The 22,492-nt window shown below is 50.5% G+C and overlaps 2 protein-coding genes across 2 annotated transcripts in view; one reads left to right on the forward strand and one right to left on the reverse strand.

Annotated features, from left to right (window-relative positions):
• The window catches only part of Snph (syntaphilin), a 714,025-nt gene that overhangs the window by 145,606 nt on the left and 545,927 nt on the right, over positions 1-22,492 (forward strand). The gene's annotated exons all lie outside the window — the stretch shown is intronic.
• On the reverse strand, positions 13,544-19,173 carry Tcf15 (transcription factor 15). Its single transcript, XM_051143520.1, has 2 exons — positions 18,604-19,173; positions 13,544-13,896 (listed from the first exon to the last, which is right to left on the reverse strand). Exons 1-2 carry the CDS (start codon positions 19,114-19,116, stop codon positions 13,822-13,824), a joined length of 588 nt encoding a protein of 195 aa, XP_050999477.1. The 5' UTR covers positions 19,117-19,173; the 3' UTR covers positions 13,544-13,821.

Consider the following 22,492-nt stretch of genomic DNA (forward strand, 5'->3'; position numbering starts at 1 on the left):
ACTTCTTAATTGTTGTTGATCTCAGTGCCTGTACTAACGGTGTTGAGTTTTGTCAAAGGCCATTTCTCCTTCTAATCAGATGATCATGCAGTTTTTTGCATTCAGTTTGTTTATATTGTGGGTTATATTTATTTATTTATCCCTGCTTCTCTAAGATGAAGCACACTCGATCATGTGGATGATCTTTCTGATGCATTCTTGGGTTCAGTTTGCAAGTATTTTCTTAAGAATGTTTATGTCTATATTCATAATATTTATTTATATATGTTTTTAGTTTTTGGTTTTTGGAGACAGGGTTTCTTTGTGTAGCCTTGACTATCCTGAACTCACTTTGTAGACCAGGCTAGCCTCCAACTCACATAGATCTGCCAGCCTCTGCCTCGCTGAGTGCTGAGATTACAGGTGCCCGACTTCTATTTTATTTATTTCAACCCCTAGTTTGATTATTTCTTGCCTTCTACTCCTTTTGGGTGTGATTTTTTCTTTTGTTCTAGAGCTTTCAGGTGTGATTTTAAGTTACTAGTATGAGATCTCCCCTTTTTTATTTTTTTATTTTTATTTTAAATATAAGCACTTAGTACTATGAACTCGCCTCTTAGAACTAGTTTCATTGTGTCCTATAAGTTTGGGTGTGTTGTGTACTTATTTTCATTCAGTTCTAGAAAGTCTTTAATTTTTTTCTCAATTTTTGTTTTGATCTGTTTTGTAAACTTTCTGTGGTTTTTGTTGATGAAATCCAGCTTCAATCCATGGTGGTCAGAGAGAATGCAGATGCAGGTGTAAATTAAATTTTCTTGTATTTGTTGAGATTTGGTTTGTGTCTAAGTATGTGGTTAATTTCACAGAAAGTTCCATGTGGTGCTAAGAAGGAGGTATAATCTTTGTGTTTGGGTGAAATATTCTGTAGACATCTTTTAGGTCCATTTGGTTTATAACATCAGTTAGCAGCAGCCTTTCTCTGTTTTCGTTTTTGTCTGGGTGACCTGTCCATTGATGAGAGTAGTGTATTGGAGTCTGCCACTATCATTGTGTGAGGGTCGATATGTGATTTAAACTGTAGTCATTTCTCTTACAAACTTGGGTGCCCTTATGTTTGGGGCTTAGACCTTAAGAATTGCAATATCCTCTTGTGGATTTTTCCCCCATAGATAAGCATGTAGTGTTTCCCCCATCTCTTCTCATTAGTTTTAGTTTGAAGTCTGTTTTATCAGATATTAAAATGAGAAGTCAGGTGTTATTCTAATAGGTCTGTCTTTGTGCGTTCCTTGGTCTTTTTCCATTATAACTTTTGATATTCTTCTTTGTTATGTACATTTGGTGTTTTGATTATCATGGACTGAGTCTAGTTTTCTGGTCCAGTCTAGTTTGTGTTCCGTACGCGTCTTGCACCTCGATGGGCCCCTTCTTCTTTACGTTAGGGAATTTTTCTTCTTTGATTTTGTTGAAAATATTCTCTGGGCTTTTGACTTGGGCTTCTCCTTCTTTTATTCCTGTTATTCTTAGGATTGGCCTTTTCATAGTGTTCCAGATTTCCTGGAAGTTTTGTGTCAGGAACTTTTTTAGATTTAGCATTTTCTTTGATTGATGGACCTGCTTCTTCTTGATCCACCATTCCCCCCCCCCCGCACCCCCCCCCCCCCCACCCCATCTCACCCTACCCAAAATAAAAACAAACGGAAGGAAAAGTGTGGGCAGTGGTACCCAGATATGAGTGACATGTTAAAGAGGTCTGTGGGGCCTGAGGATGAAATTCAGTTGGTAACATCCTTACCCAGCACGCACGACGTCCTGGGTTTAACCCACCACGCTGAGTAGGCCAGGCTTGATAGTACAAGATTAACTCAGGGTCATTTAGATACACAGACAACCTGGGCTGCAGAAGTCCCTGCCTCATGGGGCCTCAACCACCAATAACTAAATGCCGAGTGCAAGAGAAATAATCTTCCCCAGGAAGGGCGTAGATTGGTTATCCTACATCAAGTGGTCAGCCATAAAACTATACAAGCAGCATTACATAGACTTAGCAGGTTGTATGTGCATATTTAGAAAAAAAATGTATACAACAACAATTAAAGGACTAGAAGATATGATTTTGAGGGTTAGAGGGAGGAAAGGGATGGCGGTTTTTTTCCTTACAGCTTTACATAAAATGGTGGTTTGAACAAGAATGGTCTCCCAAAGCTCATATATTTGAGTTGCAGTCACCAGGAAGTGGAATTATTTGGAAAGAATTAAGAGGTGGGGCTTTGTTGGAGAAGGTGTGGCCTTGTTGAGGGGGTGTGGCCTTGTTGAGGAGGTTTCAAAAGCCCACTTTCTTCTCTTCTCTGCCTGATTCAGGAAAGGTGGAAAGGATGGAATTATAGTTTGTTTTTGTGTTTATTTTTAATTTTTATTTTTATTTATTTATTTTCGAGACAGGGTTTCTCTGTGTTGCCTTGGCTATCCTAGACTTACCTTGTAGACCAGGCTGGCCTCAAACTCACGGCGATCCGCCTGCCTCTGCCTCCTGAGTGCTGGGATTAAAGGCACACACCACCATGCCCAGTTGTTTTGTTTTTTTTTTTTAAGTTAAAGGTATGTGATGGGCAGACACAGGCAGTGAGCATGGAGAACAAGCCAGTGTCTCACTGGTCCAGGATTCACCAAGAAGACTAGGTTAGCTGGTCTGTGAACCTTAGGGACCTTCCTGTCTCTACTACCCCACAGATAGGGGTATAAGTGCTTGCCACCATATCCAACGTTTTTTTTTTTTTTTTTTAAAGACTTATTTATTATTATGTATACAGTATTGTGCCTGCATGTACACCTGCAGGCCAGAAGAGGGCGTCATATCACATTATAGATGGTTGTGAGGCACCATGTGGTTGCTGGGAATTGAACTCAGGACCTCTGGAAGAGTAGTCAGTGCTCTTAACCTCTGAGCCATCTCTCCAGCCCCCCCCCCCCCCTTTTTTTTTTTTAACATGGCTTCTAGAAGAATTAAGCTCAGGTTCTCATGCATATAAGGCAAGCATGCTACTGACTGAGCTATCACTCGGGGCCCAGGTCACAGGTTTCTGTATGATTTGTATCAACAACACAATTTGTATCATGTTTTTACCATGATTTGTATCAGCACGGTTGATACAGATGGCCTCCAATTGGCCAGGCTGCTTCCTGCCGAGGCAGCCTCTACCTAAGTTACCAGACTTTTGGTTTTGGTTTCTCCATCTGCTGCTCTAACCAGCTATTGCTTTGGTGGGCCCAAGCATCCCATGTCCCAGCCCAGCCCTGTCCAGCTCTTCAGACACTTTTCTTCTCTCCAGACCCCACGCTTTGTAGCTCCGGTGAGACCTCCTGCTGCTTTGCTTCCGGTCCCCTTCCTACCTTCCTGGAGTGCCCCGCATCACTTGCACACAAAGCCTTCCATGACATGCTTATGGCAGGCTGGCCTGATTCTCTGTCCTCACGCTACCTCTCAGCCTCTCATGTTCTGCACCTGCAGAGGTAGGCGTGGGACCACACCAGGCTGCCTGCATGCTCTGCTTCTTCACCCTCAACTTCTCTGCAAGTGATGTTTTCACTAAGCTCATGCAGTGGGTCAGTTTAAGGCGGGGGAGATGGCTCAGTCAGAAAACTGCTTACTGTACAAGTATGGGAGTCTGAGTTTGAACCCGAGCACCTACGTAAATAAGCATGGTGTGATCGCACAACACTTAGATCGCACAACAGACCTGGGGAAGCAGAGACTAGATGGTTCTTGGGGCTTGGTGGCCAGCCAGCCTCATCTATGTAGTCAGTTCCAGGCCAGTGAGAGACCCTATTTCAAAAAATAAGGTGAATAGTACCTAAGGAGCGACCCCCTGGGATGACCTCTGGCTTCCGGGATGGGATGTGTATGTACGAGTGGGTGGGGCTCCCCTGATCTCCAAGTCCTAGTCCGCTGCCCGGGAGCTTGTGGGAGGCGCACACACGTTACTCTCTCCACTGTGTGCGCTGGATGGGGACCGGACAGAGGGCTTCATGCACACTAACACACCACCCCTAGCTTCCAAAACTTGAAATTCTCCCTCTCTCTACCCCTTTCCTTTGTTTCTTCTTTCGTACTTTCGATCTCTGTCATAGCCTTTCTTTTAAAGTAAGAGACAATGGGCTGGAGGTGTGGTTAAGAGCAGTTAAGAGCACATGCTGATCTTGAAGGGAATTGGGGTTCAGATCCTTACATCTATGTGGAGGCTCACACCCATCCTTAACTCCACTTCCAGGGTGTTCAGTGCACTCTGATGACCTCTGACCTCTGTGGGCACCGGGCATGTATGTAACCCACAGACATACATGCAGGCAAAACACTCATGTACATATGGCAACAGACAAACAAACAATTTTTAAAACTAAAATAAAACACAAGGTCTCACTGTGTTATCTAGACTGTTCCTAAACTCCTGGGCTCAAGCGATTGTTATATCTCAAGATATCTGTGATAACAGGTGTGCCACTGTACCCCCAAAGTCTTGTTTTATTTATTTATTTGAGGTAGGATTTCTCTGCATAACATCTCTGGCTGTCCTGGAACTTGCTCTGTAGACCAGGCTGTCCTGCCTCTGCCTCCCTAGTGATGGATTAAAGGTGTGTGCTGCCACCTGGCTACATCTGTTACTTTTATAAATGTCTAGCGGGGATCTCTGTTTTTTTTTTTTTTAATTAATTAATTAATTTATTTATTTATTTTATTAATTTATTCTTGTTACATCTCAATGTTTATCACATCCCTTGTATCCTCCCATTTCTCCCCCCCCACCCCCATTTTCCCATTATTCCCCTCCCCTATGACTGTTCCTGAGGGGGATTACGTCCCCCTGTATATTCTCATAGGGTATCAAGTCTCTTCTTGGCTACCTGCTGTCCTTCCTCTGAGTGCCACCAGGTCTCCCCCTCCAGGGGACATGGTCAAATGTGAGGCACCAGAGTACGTGAGAAAGTCGTATCACACTCTCCACTCAACTGTGGAGAATATTCTGACCATTGGCTAGATCTGGGTAGGGGTTTAAAGTTTACCTCCTGTATTGTCCTTGGTTGGTGCCTTAGTTTGAGCGGGACCCATGGGCCCAAGGGGATCTCTTTTTAAAAGAAATTTATTTGTCCTTTCAAAATTTCACACACATATGTACTTTGATCAAATTCCTCCCTCATTATTCTCCCCTACCCTTCATACCCACTCAGTGTGAGCTCAGTAACCATGGATACTTGCTTTCTTAGCAGTATATACCACAGGGGGAGTAAAGATGACATGTGTGTGTGTGTTGACACGTAACTTTAATCCAGCACTTGAGTGGCAGAAGCATCTCTGTGAGTTGGAGGCCAGCCTGGTCTACAGAGCAAATTCCAGGACAGCCAGAGCTGTTATGCAGAAAAACAAACAAACAAACAAACCAAAAAACCACACACACACACACACACACACACACACACACACACACACACACATCCTACGCCGCCAAAATAGGGTTTCTTTGTGTATCCCTGACAGTCCCAGAACTCACTCTGTAGACCAGGCTGGCCTTGAACCCAGAGAGCCACCTGCCTCTGCCTCCTGAGTGCTGGGATTAAATATTTTCTAAGTAAATAGAGCAAAGCACAGAGCAGGGCAAGTGCCAGCTCTTTATGTATGGCTTTATTAAAGGAAGGGAAGCCAGGTGTGGTGGCTCAAACCTATTAATACTAACACTCAGACTGAGGCAGGGGGATTGTCATGAGCTACAAAGTGAGATATCAACAGATCAACTCCATCTCCTCAAATGGAAGGGAAGACTGTGGGTGCGGCAGTATCTTTGGCAATGTTTACAAGGTCATGACCACTGAAAACCTTTGCTCATAAAGTTTTATGATACTTTTGGGCAGAGGGTAGGCACCTAGCAAGCACTACAGACAGTTTTACTGATGAAAAGAAATGGGGTATTCCCTCAGAGGATGGAGATGGCTGATTGGGTAGTAGGGGGCACTGATTTTCACCCTATTCCATTAGACACATTTTGAGTTTGTATCATGGGTGGACATTGGTAATGGTTTCTGAAGTTGTTGTCACGTGAACTGAGATAGATAAAAAGCTAACCAGACACAGATAGGGCTTGGAGGGTGACCCCATTTGATTCCCAGAAAATAGCTGTCAGTTTCGGAAGCTGCCCTACGCAGTGTGAGAAGTCAGGACTGTGAGGACAAGGGGAGGGGACTGAGTCGCTCACACCCCAGGGCCCACTATATAAAGCACATTTAAAAACACCAGACTGGAAAAGTTTTTTTAGTATTATTATTATTTTTTAAATAGCAGAAGCATCCCCCCCAGGAGGCGGGCTGCAGCTGCAACAGCAGCGGTTCCCAGGTGATGTCAGCCCTGGTCCGGAGCCAGCCCCAGCCCCTTAGAGACGGTCTTGGGTTCAGCTTGACTGTTTTTCCTTCCTGAGACTTGAGGACACTTTCCTGTCTCAAAGAAAGCTAGCTGCCTTTCCAGGCCTTTCTGAGAGCTGGGGGGGGGGGGGCGGGGGGGTGGGGGCTAGGGGAGGCAGTGGGTCTGGGCAGGGAGAAAGAACAGGGAGAGAGGGGGAAGGGAAGGGAGAAAGGGGGGAAGGTGGGAGGGGGAAGAGGGAAAGTAGGAGAAGAAACTGGAGAGGGAGGGGGAGTGGGGAGGAGGAAAGGGAGGAAAAAGAGGATGGGGTGGGGGGGGGCCTGAGAAGGAGAAAAGAGGAGAGGAGAGGAAAGAACAGAGAAGGCTGCGGAGGGGGGAGGGGGAAGGGGCAAGAAGCTGACTCCTCAAGTGGAGGTGAGGGAGTTGGGGGGAGGCGGAGGGTGATCTTGGCCTGATTCCTGCCTCCTACCCACATCCTTTCCTGCATCCTTTCTCTTCTGGGTTGGGCTAGGGAGGCCCTGGGGCTCTGGGCTTGGTTGCTAAGAGGTCTGTCTTCTTAGCATTCTCTCTTTCAGCAAAACCTGGACCCACTGCTATTGCCCGTAAACCCATTACCAACATCCTTCAGTCCGGGGGTTCTCAACAGGGATGAAGCTCAGAGCTCCCTTTGAGGGTCTTATCGGATACTCAAGGCCATGGGACCTCAGGATTGTCCCTAAGCCTTTTGGGCAGGTCTTTGGCATGGCATAGCATGGCATGGGCAAAATCTGCCTGGCCACAAGGCACAGGTAGCATGAGGTGTGTCCGGTCCTTTCACAGATGTCTGTTAAGTCAGAGGGGAGAAAAGCTATGGAGGCTTCCACACTGGTGCCTCTGTGCTTAGCATGAAGACAGCAGAGCCTGGATGTGAGAAGCCTGGGCCCTGGGATCAGAGGAGCCGGTCCATAGTCAGCTTCTGTTACTTGGTGGCTTGGCCTTGGACACCCATGGCAGGTGAGTCATTAGAGTCTGACACGTAGAGTGAGGCAGATGGGTGTTGGCTATTACCACCTCCGATCTACCAGGGTGCTTGGCTTTCATGACCCCACAGTGACAAGTGGGGGGTGAAAGGACACAATTCCGAAGTCACCAGGCTCAGTTTAGGGGATACCAGGAGCACTCAGGTACACACTGGCCTGGCAAAGCATTCTTTGCTTTGCTGGTGCCATGCCAGATGAAGGCTCAAGTTCCCACATGCCTCACTTTGTGTGGGGCGGGGACGGACGAGGGTGGGGGTGGATGCTGGGAACTGAACTAGGGCTTTGTGCATGTCAGGCAAGCACTCTACCAGCGATTACACTCCAGTCCCACATTTTTTATTCTTTGCTCAGCGTCCATTTTTTCCATAAGCTATGACAACCACAAGTTCAGGTAACACATCCGCTCTAGTCCCACCGACCTAGAGTTGTGTGGGTCACACAGAAGTTTCATCCATGTTTGTTGACTGACCAGCTGACATGCTGAGCCCAAGAGAATTTGGCCTACAGTGCTAAACTCTGCCTTACGCCTCCTGGCTTTCGCTTCCTTGTGACCCAGACTCCAGGATCTTGAGTCAGCCTCTTTGGGTTTGAAAGTTGGCTCTGCTCCTGTCTAGCTGAGTGATCCTGGGCCCGGCTGGCAACAATACATACCTGTGAATGTTTCGAGGTCAGGTGAAGCTCTCCGTGTAAGTCACTCAAAGCAGTGCCTTGGTCTAATGAGCTATGTCTTCCGGTGGTCGGTGAGAGCCGGCGGGACTGTGCAGCCGGAATACCTGGCTCAGGTCAACCTCCTGGCCCCTCAGTTTCCTCATCTATAAAATGAGGCAATGTTGTGTGCTGGGCAAGTTTGTTAAACTGGCGACGCGGATTGTTTGATGGTGAGCACACAGACTGAGGGCAGAGATAGTAGGCCCTAAAACACAACACAACACAACACAACGACAACAAAACACAAGCAACTAAGAACAGGTGATGTGACTGTCCAGAACAGGAACAAAACAGCTCTTAAGGGATGTGGCTCAGTTGGTAGAGGGCCGGTCAGTATGTGTGAGGCCCTGGGTTCGATTCCCAGTGCCACATAAATGGAACATGGTGTATAAGCCTGTAGTACCATCTCTTAGGAGATAGAAGCAGAAAAAGTAGGGACCCTATATTGTAAGGAGTTCAAACTTAGATGCACAGTGGGTTCTGAGCTAGCCTGGGCTATATAAGAGCCTGCCTTAAGCTAAAATAAAAATGGTGCCTGTATCTTACCACTCCAAGGTACACCTGTCTCTGTTGACAAAGCCCTTCTATTTCACTGTGTGAGGCTGTTAGTGAGGCATAGACAGGCTCAGAGAGGGGCAGACACCCATCCTGGATCACACAGAAGTGGTAGCCAACCTAAATCAAACTAGGGCTTTTGCTTCTAGCCTGTGACTCCTAGTTTCCAGGCCCTGCTGGCCTGTCCTCTGACCCTGGCCCTCTGGGAGCCTGACCCCAAACCCATGGGGTCTGTAAGTCTGGTCTGGATTAGACACGCTGAGAAGCAAAGACTGCTCCCCCCACGCCGGCTGCCCGGTGGGACCTGAGCTCACAGCTGCTGAGGCTCACAGGGACATAAATCACAGTGGCAGGAGGCCCCAGAGGCCAGGACCACCTCCTGAGGGCATGGGGGCCTGAGAGTCGAGGGCAGGGACACCTAGGTCCACTGGGGGTTTCTGTCTTCTGTTGGACTAGCTGGGACAGGGTGAGTTAGAGGGGCCAAGAAACCACTTGGCAGCCCTTGTGTCAGTCTGGGCCAAGAGCCTGGCTTCATCCCTTGAGTTTTGCGATCTTTATGCATATACATATGAGACAAGGGATTCCAAGAACCCCATGCCTTTACCCACTCTGTGCCTTTAAGACCCCACGCTTTCTCTTAAGGCCCCATGCTTTTACCACCTAGGTAGTATCAACCCTTGCTTTTACCTCACATCTTTTCTGCCTCATGATTTACTGATTCACCTTTGCTTCACCCTGCACTCTCACCAGCATCTTTCTTTTCTGATGCATTTGAGAATACAGTGTTGCCTGTACCATGTTCCTTGACCCCAGAAGGACATATTATTATTACTATTATTATTACTATTATTATTATTATTATTATTATTATTATTATTATTATTATTATTATTATTATTATGTTATTTAGAGACAAGGTTTATCTGGCTAACCTTGGCTGTCCTAAACTCACTTTGTAGACCATGCTAGCCTAGAACTTACGGAGATCGGCCTGACTCTGCCTCCCAGAGTGCTGAGATTACAGGTGTGCACCACCTTGCCCGGGTTATTTATTATGTTTTAATTAGATGATTTTCTCCTTTAGCTACCTGCATATTTGTAAGCTTTGGTTATTTTTAATGCTTATTTTAGCTTTTTTATATATATGGATGTTTTGTCTGCATGTGTGTCTGTGTACTGTGTGTGTCTGATGCCCAGAGAGGCCAGGCCATCAGATTTGTGGTATTGGAGTTACAAAAGGTTATAAGCAGCCATGTGGGTGCTGGGAATTGAACCCGGGTCCTCTGGAAGAGCAGCCAGTGCTCTTAACCGCGGAGCCATCTCTCCACCCCCCAGAAGACTTGATGCTTAATTAGAAGGATATTTGCTTACATGACTGTAGCAAACTTAAATTACATTATCTTTTTCTTTTCTGTCTTTTTCTTTTTTCTTTTTAATTTGAGACATGGCCTGTCTATCCAGGATGGTCTTGATTTGTGATCTTCCTCCTCATCACTGTCGGGAACTCTTTGTGGTTTTTTTTTTTAATTTTGGGGTGCTGGGGATTAAACTCAGGGCCTCATGCTTGGGAAGCATATGCTCCATCACTGAGCTATACTTTCAGGTGTTTGTTGTTGTTGTTGTTTGTTGTTTGTTTTTTTGTTTTTTTGTTTTTTGAGACAGGCTCTCTCTGTGTAGCCCTGGCTGTCCTGGACTCGCTTTGTAGACCAGGCTGGCCTCGAACTCACAGCAATCCACCTGCCTCTGCCTCCCGAGTGCTGGGATTAAAGGCGTGTGCCACCACGCCCGGCTTCAGATCTATTTTTATTTACCCTAATAGAAGCCCATCAAGAAGCCATATATGGGCAAGTGTTCTAAGCCTTGCTCAGTCTCAAGCACTGTGTGACCCTGGTCCATCACTGCCCTGTGGCTATGATTGGCTTTGGAGGGCTTTCTAGATACAACCTGTGACTCGGCAAGGGAAGGAGACCTGGCTCACTGCAGGCAAGTCTCTCTGCAGCTTCTGGGAAGCCTCAGCCTGGTTGCCTGTCGGTCTCCCGTTTCCTGGTTGTGAACTCCTAGAGTACTCTCATACTGAAAGTCCAGGAAGGTTGCTGGTGGGGGTGGGGACACACCATGATGAGGCTCAAGGTGGCTTGGCTGGAGTTAGCTGTTGGGCTAGCCTATCCTGGAGACAGAAGGGCAAACCTTAGGGGAGGAGTCAGCTCTGGCAAGAAGATGACCTTCAGAGGTCTTGGTCCATGGCTACGCTTCTCCTGAGACATGTGTTGGGTTAGTTTTGCATCTCACAAAGACTTGTAGACATTAACTGTCCTCGGCCCAGAAAAGGACTGTGAAAGGTGTGAAAAAACAATTGTTATAATACAAAGAGAAAAACCCAGCGTGTGCAAAATGCTGTCACTACTGTGGAAAATAAGACATGTCACAGGCATGCACACAAGCACCCACACACATACACACACCAGAACACACATATTCACCAGTGTATAACTTGCTTACTAGACACATCTGTCCCCTCGGTGGGTATTTCTAAGACCCAGCTTAGCACTTACTACTTTGCAACTGGCTGCTAGGAGGGTTTGGGGGACATGCTTTTTGAACTGTGCCCTCTGAAGATGATATCTCTATGTCTCCAGGGCTTGCTGCGTCCACAGGAGCAAGCGGGTGGTGAGAATTAACAAGGCTGACTGTAAGCTATGTTGCGCTTGGACAGAGATTGAACTTGGTGGCTGTGGGTAACCGTAATGTGTGTTCGCCAGACTCCCCAGGGTTGCAGGCTCCGTTGCCGTCATCTTAGGGATGGATGATGTTTCTAGAGCCATGAAGAACTTCAACTCTTCCGATGAAGACATAAGCAGAGAAACCAATAGACGATTGTTTCCTGCAGAGATAGAAACCAGCACAGGCCGTTTCAGGAAGGGCCCACAGGGAAACTCCTCCTTGTAGCTGTTGCCTTGTGGGGGTGGGGGACTGAGGGAGGGTGGCGTGCCTTTCCTTGCTTACCATTTGGTGCAGTGAGCTGATTGCGTGCTGCACCAGAGCTCTTTAAAAACCATTTCACAAAGCAAAACACTCCTCTTTCTGTTCTTGCTGCCCTGCGGCCTGTTAGAGACTGGGCTGGGAAAGCCCAGATGGGTCAAGCAACATTTCCCAGGTCACCCAGCAAATCTGGTGGCAGAAGTGGCCTTCCAGGCCAGAGCACCCAGTGTATCTGCTCTGCCCCCCTCCTAGGTTTCCTGCCATTGACAGGGTCACAGTCCTCTTCCTGTGGCTTTGCCAGAGGCTGCGGTACCTGGAGCAGGGTAGGCGCGGGGAGAGCAATGTGCTTTCCTAATTAGCTCCCGGAGGGGAAGTGTGGGCGCTCTGGGACACAGGACAGACAAGACCAGTGTCCCTGGACACTGGGAACTGAGGGAGAGGGCGGGAGTGGGTGTAGGTCTCTTGGGTAGCTCGGCCCGCTCCCTAGAGACCCTCCTTCCATGTTAATGGGGTAAGTGTGGGGCTATACCCCCCCCCCCCACCCCACCCCCTGCTCCCACCTGGGTGACAAGGGAGACAGACGTTTCTGGTCTCCTTTGTCTCTCCTCTGTTTTGTCTATAGAGAGGACTGAGTGGATTAGCTTGATCCTGTGGAGACTGACACAATTGACATTTGGCAACTGTCTACTGATCTGCAAAATAGGCAGCCTCACAGAATCTCTGCCAGAGGGTCATCTGCTCCCTGGGAGCACAGGGCATGGGAGCCAGCAGCAGTCAGTAAACACCAAGTGAAATGTGCTTGCTGAAAGAGAGCATAATAGCAACAGTGCTGGATGTCCCTTGCTGAGGTAAGGACAGCTGCCTGGCTGCTGTTCCTGCCTCTCCCAGCCTTCCTCCTTGCTTTCTCTGAGCTTCTGATGCTGGCCTCCCTGGGCACCTAGGCTGAGCAGGAGAGCCCGAGATCCTCCTGCCTCCCTGAACCCTACCAGCCAGGCTGTCTGTGCCCTTTTCTCAGATGAGTCTGCACTGTGGAAACATGGGCACTGTCTCCCAGGTCCACCACCACACCCCCACCCTGACTGGAAGGACTGCACTGCCCCTCCCTTTGGTCACAGTATATTTGTGTGTATGCATGGGGGAGCACATGTGGGGGTTACAGGACAACTTGTGGGGATCTGTTCTCTTTTTTCCACTATGTGTGCTTCAAGGGCTGAACTCGGATTGTCAAGCTTGGTGCCTTTACTTTACTCAATGGCCCCTGCTTTGGGCTTTAAACAGACCTCAGAGTGTCACCTGTCACATACCAGTCTCCCAAAACTAAGCTAAGGCAGGTAAGAATTTCTGCCTTCAGCCCTTGAGGTAAGTCTTGCAGGCTGGGTGGCAATGTCATAGTGAGAGACGGGTCACAGTGAAACACTCACAGAAGGCAGCATAAGCAGCTAACAGAAGAATGGGGCCGATTCCAAACTGACCCCAGACAGCAGCAAACTCCACTGAGGGGAGAGGGGACATCACAAAAACCTGTGACAGAGAGCCTGAATGAGGAACTGGTGTGGGGACATGGGGGACATGCCTTCTAGTAGCTTATAAATAGAACCATGGATCTATTCATTGCTCAAAAATAAATATAAGGTAGATTTCTTTGGCCACCATCCAATGGTGTTCAAAACACTAAGCCAAAGGAAGGCTCTGAGGAGAGCCTGCCTATAGTTTTCCGTCCAAGGTGTGGAGCCTTTGCCACAGCTGCGACAGTCTAAGCCCTAGAAAGGGGTATGTATGTAAGTCCCATTGTTCATACCGCCTTCCCTTACTTAGCCAAGATACACACTATTTATTTAAAAATACATTTATTTTAACCCCACCAATTCTCTCACATATCCCATGTACACACAGCGTGCACGCACACACATTCACACACACACACACACACACACACTTTCAAAAATAGTCTTTGGCTTTCCAAAATTTCTGCCTTGTCCCTGGCCACCTAGGCCTGGACAGGTAGACGGGTCGGCGTGGCTCTCCAGCGTGGGCCCTGAGTCCAGGCCATTGTCCTCTGAACCCTATACGAAGCAGGGAGTCGTTCGGGCTTCTGGAATCTTCTCCCCTGTCCAGGTAGGGGCTGGCTCCTGGCCACTTTCTCTGGAATCCTTCTTGGAGCAAACACCGCAAGGCCCCGGCTCATCGCCGAGGCCCTCGGAGTGGGGCTACACCCCTCACTTTCAGGCAGCTGCCCCCCAGGTCACGACGGCTGCCCTGCAAGAGAGAAAGAGGTGTCAGGAACGTGAGCCAGGGAACTTTGTCCGAGCAATGGAAGCCGCGCAATAAGCTCACTGTTGAAAAGGCTGACGAGACTCCATATTGACAATAAGTGTCATGGGGTGACAGTGTTTAGGGACAACAGCATGGGCAGAGGGGAGCAAATGCCACTTCTGGAGGGAGTATGTGTATGAGCCATTGCTAAAGAGTGCCCCTCCCCAGAGGGGACATCAGAGGCACCCTTCCTTTACAATAGCTTAATTTTCCACTCCTTCCTCGCCTGACATTCTCTTACCTAAGAAATCTAATATATGCTGGGTGTGCTGGGACATGCCTGGGATCCTAGAAGCCTGGAATCCCAAAGACAGGAAGTTTGCCCATGAGTTTGAGGACAGCCTGGTCTACATAGTGAGTCCCAAACCAGACAAAGCTACATGATAAGACACTGTCTCAAGACAAAAACAAACCCCCCAAATTTTATACACACACACACACACACACACACACACACACACACATATAATAGACACATCTATACACTTTGGGCAGGAGGTGCTGAGGATTAAACTCAGAACTTTGTACATGCTAACTCTACCACTGAGCTACATTCCACGGCCATACAATTTTCACACACTGTAAAGCATATTTTATATTAAGGGGAAAGAAAAGGCCCCTAGCAGTTCCAGGTGCTAGCTGGGAAGTGTGTGTGTGTGTGTGTGTGTGTCTGTCTGTCTGTCTGTCTGTCTGTCTGTCTCTGTCGGTGAGAAGGGGGGTTGTGGCCTCCTTGTCTTCACCCAGGGTCTCCCCTGTGCAGGGGACACACCTTCGGCTCTGCTCTTCGCAGAAGATTTCTCTGTGAATGAGATTGTCTTCCACTTGTTGCTATTGGGGACATTCCTTGGAGTGAACCAAGGAGGGAGGCAAGGCTTGCCTTTGCATCCCCTGTCAGACTTGGAGGCCAGGAAGCAGCAGGGCCTAGGGCTGGAGCCCTGCAGGGACTAGCGAGTGCTGCTTTAAGCTAATGGTTGCAGTCCCTGGGACCCACCCATCCTTCAGCCTCGCCCCTCTCACTCAAATGCTTGGGTTGGACATAGGTTAGACCCACACTGAGAGCCAGAGAGCTCGCAGCCCCAGCTCTGTCTTTTTCCTTTCTTCGTGACAGTATGTAGCTATGTAGCCTAGGTTGGCTTTGGACATGTCCTTCATCTGAGTACTGGGTTGCAAGCCTGTACCCCATGCTCAGCTTAACGTTCTCTCTTTTGAGGACTCCGGTGTTGAGTAACTGGCCCCGAGACACCAGCTGCTTAATAAAAGCTGGGAAGAATCTCACCGCCTGTCAAGCCGCCCCACTTCCAGGCCCTGTATAGAAGGAAGTATCACAGTTAAGCGCTCAGTCGGCTGGGAGCGGCCGAGCTGGTGGTGACCTCAGTAGAGCTCTGCCTCCGCTGTCTCCCGACTCTGCCCCAGCCCAGGTTGGGGCAGATCCATCCAGATGTGAGCCCAGCCTCCCTGGAGGCTCTCTGGGCCCAGGGACAGCATGTTCATTCACAGGCAGGGCTATTTTGAGGGCTGAGGCCATGGTCCCAGCAGAGCCTGGGGCTTGGGCTTCTCAGACAGACTCTGGCAGGAGTAGCTGAGAAGGGTGGATGGAGCAGGGAGAGGGAGGCGAGGGGAGCAGCATCTTCCCCCACCCCCTGGTTCACTCTTGGGTCCTCAGAGACAGGGGATACCACCTCCTACCCTAAGTCTAAGGTCATGCAGAGACCTGAGTTCCGTGGGAATGCTTCTGGAACACTTTACCTCCCTGAGCCTCAGTTTCTTCATCTGTGGAATGGAGTCCCTCCACCCCCTACCTACCCAAGGTGCAGTGGAATGGGAACACAGCTGTGTCCACTGCCAAACCCCCCAGAACAGGTTCTAAAACCAGGTCCAGAGTGAGACGCTCCTGCTCTAACATGGACTCCCTGCTGGACGGAGCCTCAGTTTCCCCACTGGTAGCAAGGTGTTACCTCACAGGATAAGCAAGCTGTCACAGGTGACACACACTAACAGGTAAAGCTCTTTGTGTGCGTGGTACGGGGCACCGTACCCCATGGCCTTGTTTGTGGTGGGCAAGTGTTCTACTCCTGAGCTGTAGGTTAGGGTTAGGTTACTTTTCCCTGAAGGCCTTACCCGTGGGATCCTTCTGCCTCAGCCTGCTGGGTAGCTGGGGTTACAGGCCTGAGCCGCCATGCTCACTAAGAAAAGCTCAGTACAGCATGAAGAACACAGTAAGTGGTCAGTAAACACTAATGATACAATTACCAGCATCCTCTGGTGGCACCCCCTGGCACCTTGTCAACCCTCTGCTATTGAGCTGGGCACACCAACAACAGGGGATAGCTTCACAAAGCGATCCTGTCAAGCTCTACTCCCAGGTGACAGAAGAGAAAACAAGGCAGAGACGAGAACCCACTTTCCTTCTACTCAGTCCTGCCACCACAGAGATAACCTTAACCCATCCCTGAACAGGAAGGCGCTGTAGGGGACAGTATCCATGGTAACCCTGATCCCAGACCATGTGGGATCAGAGAGGGGTAGTGGCCTGGGATGGAGTGGGGTCTGGAACCTTCTTCACCTCAGAACTCAGAAGTGTGTACAGGCTCCCCTTAAACATCCAGGGCTGGAGTGGCCAGCCCTGGCGAGGATCACCCCTCTGGCCTATTCCCAGAGGAGCTTGTGTGACTGAGCATGGCTTCTACAACCAAATTTGGTTGAGTTCTTAATCCCACAGACAGATCCCAAGGCAGCTGTCAGGCTTAGGCAGGCCTTGTGAAGCAGGGGACAGTCCCTAGTCCTACAAAGGAGCCCCCATCCCAACTGCGGTGGCTGTGGGCACTGATGGACACTCTCTTCAGCCTGCAGCCACAGGGCCCTCCTGCTGTGCCCTTTCCTACTTTCCAGTTAGCTAGGCTAGAGCGCCAACCCTGCTCCATCACTATTGTGCCCTTTGAGCAAGGGCAGCTTGTCCAAGCAGGTGGGGATGGCCACAGGGCCACAGGGCCACAGGGCTCCTTTTCTGCCTGTCAAGGGACCCAAATGCAGAGTGCCGAGCGAAGATCAGTACTTGGAAGACTCCTGTGGTCTACCTCTCTCTTTAATATCTCCCCACTTGCCACTTCTTTGTCTAGACTAGCAGTTCTCAATCTGTGGTTCGCGACCCCTTTTGGGGTGGAACAACCCTCTCACAAGGGTCACATATCAGATATCTTCCATATCAGATATTTACATTATGAGTCATAACAGTAGAAAAATTACAGTTATGAAGTAACAGTGAAATAATTTTATGGTCGGGGGGGGGGTGTGGTCACCACAACATGGGGCGCTGTTTTAAAGGGTCGTAGCTTTCGGAAGCCACTGGTCTAGATCATGACGGCAAACCCCAGGTCCCACCACACATGCTGTAAATCACCCTTCCCCACCCCTTTATCCATGTGCCTGCCTCTGTTTCCACACAGCTTTTAGGAATTTAGTACAGAAGCTTTTAAGTCTTGTCCTGGCGCTGGGCTTCCCCTGGCTTCTCAAAGTCCCACCAAATCCCAGTATCCTCCTCTTCATCCTCCTGTCCTGGCCCTGACACTACACAGGGAGCACCTGACTGCCTGGTAGGTAGAGGCCACATCTGCTTCTCTGGGCACAATCAGACCCAAGCGACTGGGTGGTTAGGGACAGCTGACCTGGATGAATGGGTGACAGGCTTTAAAGGAGTACTGTGGTGGGGCCCAGATCTGACTTCCCTCCCCACTTGGGGCACTGACAAGACCCTCAAAAGCATACCAGTCAAAGGTTAAGAAGACTTATTCAGAGAAACTGAGGCACTGGAGGCCTGGGAAGACAGGCCTGGGAGTTTGAGCCAGAGGGCTGGTCTGAGGCCAGGCCATTGAGGCCTTCCCAGGGTGGAGCTGGGAAGCGGTGCACTGGGTTGAAGGGACTGAACACAACCCCCATGACAGCCCCCCAGGATTCTCTGAACCTTAGTTTCCCCAAATGGAAACTGCAGGCTCCCTTGACTAAGAAAAGTACAGGCTCGAAAGTTAGGTGAGAGCCTAGGGTCATGCCAGCCGGTGCAAAGTTTTGGTTAAGAAGGCCTCAGGGATGTCTGCAGCTCCCCAGTGCCCAGCCAGCTTCTTTGACACAAGCAGACAACAGTGTCCCCTCCTAACTCCGCATCCTTCTGAGGGCTGGACACTTTTCAGGGACCTCTTCCTGCACACAGGCTGAGGACTTAGGCTCTAAAGTACAAGCAAATGTCCTCATTTTCTTCTCAGTCTCCCGCTCCTGGGTCATGTCTTGGGGCCTGGAATAATTTATTAAAGGTGTTAGCTCAGAGTGCTATCCACCTAGCAACCCCAGAGCCTGCTTTCTGTAAATGTGGGCATTGCCTTGATCTGGAGTGCCTCTGGGATAACTGAGGGCGCGCATCGGGCAAAGAGGAAGGTCCCCGAATGCAGGCACCTCTCGGGGCACAATTAAGTCAGACCGAAGTGTTCTGGGCTCCCCGCTTTCTGTTTGGGGATTAAGCAAGAAATTTCTGCTCCACCGTTCCGCCACTGCCCCGATGTCGCTTCCTCTTCGCTTCTATGGGGGTCCAGAGCTCCCGGGAGGAGGCCCGCCCCCGCCCCCAAGCCTGCACGCCCCGGCTGCGGCAGACTGATGCGCACTCACCCCCTTGCGCTGGTTGCTGAGACAGAAGGTGCAGATGGAGCGCGGCTGACGGCCGTCGGCGGCGGGGACCGCGCTCTTGCCACCGCCCGCCGCGCGGAAACACGGCTGCCCGTCGTCGGCCGCGTCGCCCAGCAGCAGCACGTTAGCCAGGTGCGCGATGTAGCTGGACGCCAGACGCAGCGTCTCGATCTTGGACAGCTTTCGGTCCACCGGCTCGGTGGGAATGAGCGTGCGCAGGGCGGTGAAGGCCGTGTTCACACTCTGCGTGCGGTCCCGCTCGCGCGCGTTGGCCGCCTGTCGCTGCCGCACCACCACCACGGGTCCCGCGCCGCCGCTCGCCCGCCGCCCGCTCCCGGGACCCGGGCCGCGCTGTGCTGCCTCCAGCCCTTCGCAGCAGCCGAACGACTGGTCCGACGCGTCGCTCTCGCTACGGTTCTCCTCGTCCTCGCTCAAAAGCCGCACGTCTGGGTACAGCACGTGCGCGCCTACCGGGCGCAGCAGCGCGAACGCCATGGGCGCCCGGCCGCCGGCCTCCGTTCGCCTGGTACCGTAGCCGCTGACCCGGTCGTGCGCTCCCGCGCGCTCCCACCAATCCGCCGGCGGCCTCCTTATAGCCGGGGGAGGAGCCAATCACGAGGAGGCCCCGGCTGGGCCAATGGGACACCCCCGCCGCGCCCCGCCCTGGCCAATGACGCTATGCCTGCCTCTGGGTCCCCCAAGTCGAAAGTGGCCCCGGAGCTGCTGGCCTTTCTCAAAGGCTCTGTGCTTGGGTTGGCCAGGAGCGCAGACCCAGACACCTGGGAGACCGCTGGCAGGTTAGCATGACAGGCAAGCATGGCCTGTTTACTCCGTCCCAATGTGAGCATGTCTCAAAAAATCTAATCCCATGTCTCAGCTATCTCGATGTACTGACAGAACCGTGGCCAGGGATTTTTGGACGTAGAGCTTCTCAGACTAGTACCATTCAGCCGTTCAGAGTGTGGCCCAGGAAACTGCGTTTTGTACGAGCTCACCAACATGCACTGTGAGGCTGGCGCTGTCCGAAGGCAGCGAGGTCATCTTCCTTTTTTCTTCCCTTCCCCAGCAAAACAAACACCCAAGTCCCATTCAGTCACTTAACAACTGTTTGGTGGAACTCGACAGTATGTTAGGCATGGTTTTAGATTTTCCTTTTCCTTTTCAGCCCTTGGATCCTGGTGGTGCTAATAGGACAGTTTTGGGTCACCTGAAGTTGCAGGAGAGTGCAGATCACCACTCTCAGAATGCCCCCAGGCTTCCTTCATCTCCTGTCAGCGCCCCTCCCCACTTCTTTCAAAAATTTCAGAATAAAGTCTGGGCATTCTCTTCTGTAAAGACCCTGGGAAGAATAACTGAGCAGATGCTGGCCATTAGGGTCCCCATGTCACTCATATGTGTTCCTCAGTGCCATCCCAGAACTTGTCAAATCAGCATCCACTTGGCCTTGAAAATAACGTTTTGTCCCCCTCCCCCTTTCAAATGGTGGCCAGGGCTGTGGAGCGCAGAAGGCTTATAGGAGCTTCTTGCTTTTTCTGGAAGACTTCTAGCAACAAGGGCCGCAGTCTAGTCCTGAAAGGGGCCTAGGACGGAGACGATGGGAGAGGAAGCCCCTAAGTCTTCAGAGCCTGGGGCCTCTAGGGATAGTTGGTCCCCACACCTGGTCCCCCCACCCCCATCCCATTGACCGTGACCCAGCCGGGCTGGGCTTTAGTTAGGAGCCTCCTCAGGCCCCTCCCCACAGGGCCAGCCGCATACGCGCTGCGCTCCCGTGCTCCAGCCGGGGCTGCTTCCTGAACCCATGAATTATTACTGACCGGGAGATTTCCTTCCCTGTCTGCGCCTCCTCACAAGGGCTCCCAGCTCCCTTCACTTTCGCTTTCTCCCGGTTCCCCCCTCCCCTCTGATCCTGACCCTCTGGAGGCTTGGAATTCCTGTCCAGCCCCCTCCCAATTCCAGATCCAAACTGGAGATGCCTGAGAGGAAAGAGGGCCTGCCCCCCCCCCCCCAAAGCTCATTCATTCAGTTGCTCTTTGGGCAGATTTGGACACAAGGGACCTTGGAAGTAAAATAAAACCTTGAATGAGAACAAGTGGCTGGCTGCAGCGAGGAAAGCGAGCTGTAAACAAAGAATTGTCGCACAATGTGCTCAGAGGCAGCCAGGGTCTGGCATCAGAGAGATCTGGCTCCGGTTCAAGGCCAGCGGCTTCTTGGGGGTCTCATTTTTGCTGCTCTGGAAAATGGGGCTAAGAATATCTCCCATTCTTAGAACCAGTTGACAGTCCCTAGATTCTACGCCAAGAAATCGGGGCCTGGCATACAGCAAGAACTCAATACCAGAAGTGGAGTTTGTATTATTTTGCTCATGGCTTGGGGAAGGACCAAGTGATGTCTGTTCTTCCAAGACTTGTCACCGGGTGTGGGAAAGGGCTTCTGGGGGCATTCTTGGCCCAGTCTATGTGAGAGGCTCAGTTCCTTCAGTCCTCATCCCTCACTCTGCTCCAGTCACACTGGGTTCTCTATCCTGAGCCCACTTCTGGGAATACCACGGTCTCCAGACAAACCAGTCGCTGATCCCCTTACTTCCTCCAAGTCTCATCTCTGTCGGGGGCACTCCCTGACTGCCAGGGCCAGGGCAGGAACTGCCTCTCTCACCTAGCAGTACCCCATCTGTCCCATCTATCTCGTCTTCTGACACTGTGGAGATAATAGTCTACAGAGAGCATATTAACCGAGGGACTGTGAAGGTCGGTGTTGGTTGTCAATAGGATCTAGACTCACTAGGAAATGGACCTCTGAGGATGCCTGTGAAGGTTTTTCTTAATGGGAAGCCCCTGCCTGTGAGGGACACTATTTCACGTGCCAGGCCGCGGACCATACTGGGAATTCTTCCCCTCTCTCCACACCACCTGTCTCTGTGGAATAAAAGTTCCACAGGAGAGGGACGTGTCACCAGTTTGCTCATTATACTTCCCGCCCATTGCTGCTTCAGTAGGACCACTCTTCGCATTTTATAAACCAGGAAACTGGGGTTCATCAAGGAAGAAAAGGTGACTTGCTTGGGATCAACCAGCCAGCCAGAGCAGGAGCTCAGGTTGGTCCAGAGCCCTCCTTCTACATCCGCTGCCTGGCACCCGAGGCCATTCAGAAAGAGAAGGAAGGTTCCAGGCCAGGGGAGCAGCAGCTGGCCCCTGTCTTCCCGCCCAAGCATAGCCTGAGTTTCTGTGCCAAGAAGAGTTCTTTGCTCAGAGACATCAACTGTGAAGCCACTAGGCCTTTGTCCCTCCATCCTTCTTGGTTGGAGAGCCTGTCCTTTTGGAGAGGACCAGAAGAAGCCTATGCCTGGGTTTAGTGCAGCTTCTCACTGTAGTCTGCTTTGTGTCTCCACCCCGACCCTGGTGTAGCATCTTCTGGTCTCGCATGAGTTCCCTTTCTTCATCCTGGTCCCCATATAGATGGCCACTTGACTATTTTTACTCTGTATAATTTTTATTAAGACTTTTGTAATGTGACCAATGTGTTTTGAGTTTAAGTGCTTCCATTGTTCTTCCAATTCCTCTCAGATCCACCCCAACCCAACCCAAACTGGTCCCCCCTCAACCACTCACAGCCCCCCCCCCACCCCACTGAGTCTTGAAGTGTACTTTGGATACATTTGTGTTCTTATTAATCATCTATGGTGCTGACTTGTGAGAGTGGGTCAAACTGCAGATGCTACTTTCCGTAGACTGCTTCTTGGAGGATTTCCTTTTGTTTGATTTTGTTTCCTTGCCGCTGATCTGTGTGAGGAGTCTCATACATGCTCACTGCTGCTTGGCATGTGTGGTGAGGCATGCATCACCAGGCTTCCATCCTTAGTGGTGGACCCTAGAGG

This window comes from Acomys russatus, chromosome 4, assembly GCF_903995435.1.
Source record: "Acomys russatus chromosome 4, mAcoRus1.1, whole genome shotgun sequence".
Classification (NCBI taxonomy): domain Eukaryota; kingdom Metazoa; phylum Chordata; class Mammalia; order Rodentia; family Muridae; genus Acomys; species Acomys russatus.

Excerpts from the sequence above, each read along its gene's own strand:
- Tcf15 (XM_051143520.1), bottom strand. The coding sequence starts at position 19,116 with ATGGCGTTCGCGCTGCTGCGCCCGGTAGGCGCGCACGTGCTGTACCCA. Across the intron at positions 13,897-18,603 it reads TCAGCAACCAGCGCAAGGGG|GGCAGCCGTCGTGACCTGGG; the intron begins GTGAGTGCGCAT and ends TCTCTCTTGCAG.